At 38.5% G+C, this 1,711-nt stretch overlaps 1 protein-coding gene across 1 annotated transcript; it reads right to left on the reverse strand.

Annotated features, from left to right (window-relative positions):
* Positions 1-428: 428 nt before the first annotated feature.
* Positions 429-1,412, reverse strand: LOC142176077 (uncharacterized). The gene has a single exon (XM_075243141.1). It carries the CDS (start codon positions 1,410-1,412, stop codon positions 429-431), a length of 984 nt encoding a protein of 327 aa, XP_075099242.1.
* Positions 1,413-1,711: the final 299 nt, after the last annotated feature.

Here is a 1,711-nt window from a genome sequence, read left to right on the forward strand (position 1 = left end):
TTTTGAGTAAGGTTGTAAATGAGCCTTTCATCTTTCCTGCTTCTGCCCGGGTTCTCGGCTGCTATTTTCAGCTGTCGAACCTGGGCTCTGAGAGCTTCATTTTCTCGAACCAATCTTCTCCTCTCACCCTTATCCTCTTATGCCTGTAAATCATTTTATTTTGTAACCATGTAAACATTACCATTGACAAACAAATACTTACACTTAAAGAGCACTTATATCGCACACATACAGAGATCATGCCTCCAACAGACAAATAAAGAAAAAACTAATTACATTTGCAGCTACTCTATAAAGTTTCTACATCTATGAGCTTTATGAGATGAGCTAATTGTGTCTACTCTAGCTAGAATCTCTCTTTTTATCTGTATAACTATTCTTGCCGCCTGTACATGTATCCCTTTAAACAGTTTCTAGTTCCTTGCTTTTCAAGTGTGATAAACCATTGCTCCCCATGTTGCTGCAACCGGCTCTCTTTGAAATTTCTTCCATTTCTTCTTTTTGATGCACTGTAATATTGTCCTCAGACTTCCTAGTGACAATTGCAATCCTGTCCATTGCTCCACTCCTTTCTTGACTTCCTGGAACCATGGGCAACCATTAAACAAGTGATCAGCTGACTCAGTAACCTGGTTGTCACAGAGACAATAACTTGACTCTTCTAATGGTATATTCAACTTTCCCAGTCTTTCTCTAGTGAGTAGTCTATTTTGAATAGTTAGCCACATGATGAATCTATGCTTAGGCTGTGCCACAGAAGTCCAAATTAGTTTAGCATTAGCCAACTTTGGGTGGTCATTCCTTAGTTCCATGTAACTCCTATTAATAGAATAGACTCCTGTTGATGTGAGCCTATATCTACCATGTATGTACCAATTCTGCATTTTATCAGCTAGCCCTTTGATCTTTCTACAGTACCAGCTACTATCTGCAGGTACTTTGTGATTCCAGATGTCCTCACCATTCTTTAAGTAGACACCATGTACCCATTTTATCCACAATGAATCTTTATTTACTACCAGTTGCCATACCATTTTTCCAACTGCAGCCATGTTCCAGAATCTACATTCTTTGATATTTAAGCCTCCATTCTTCTTAGAGCAACATACTTTATCCCATACAACTAAGGATACTTTCCTCTTATTTTCTGAGCCACCCCATAAGTACTCTCTACACTTCCTATCTACCTCCTTCAACACACTTTGAGGAAGAATGAATACAGATCCGCAAAAGTTGTATATAGAGAAGAAAACTGAGTTTATTATCTGTAATGTCCCAGCATAGGAGAGTTGTTTTGTATATGTCAATTTGATCTTGTTAGTGATCTTATCTATCAGCTGCTGGCATTCAAATTTACTCCACTTTCTTGAGGATAGTGGCAAACCCAGATATCCGATTGGGAACTCTCCCATTGTGAATTCAGTTCACTCTAGTAGCTGCTCCTTAACTTCTTCTGTCACCCCAGCTAAAAATATACCGAACTTATCCATATTAGCTTTCAAACCTGAAGCCTCACTAAAATGTTGTAATGCCTCTAGTACTCTTGACACAGACTTCACCTGTCCTTTGCAAAATATCATAAGATCATCAGCAAAAATGAGATGTGTGAGTTTCAGCCCTTTACACATTGGATGGAATCTAAGGTCAGGCAACACACTCATTGTATTCAAGGTTCTGGACAAGTATTCCATTACTAAAACGAATAGTAATG

This window comes from Nicotiana tabacum, chromosome 22, assembly GCF_000715075.1.
Source record: "Nicotiana tabacum cultivar K326 chromosome 22, ASM71507v2, whole genome shotgun sequence".
NCBI lineage: Eukaryota > Viridiplantae > Streptophyta > Magnoliopsida > Solanales > Solanaceae > Nicotiana > Nicotiana tabacum.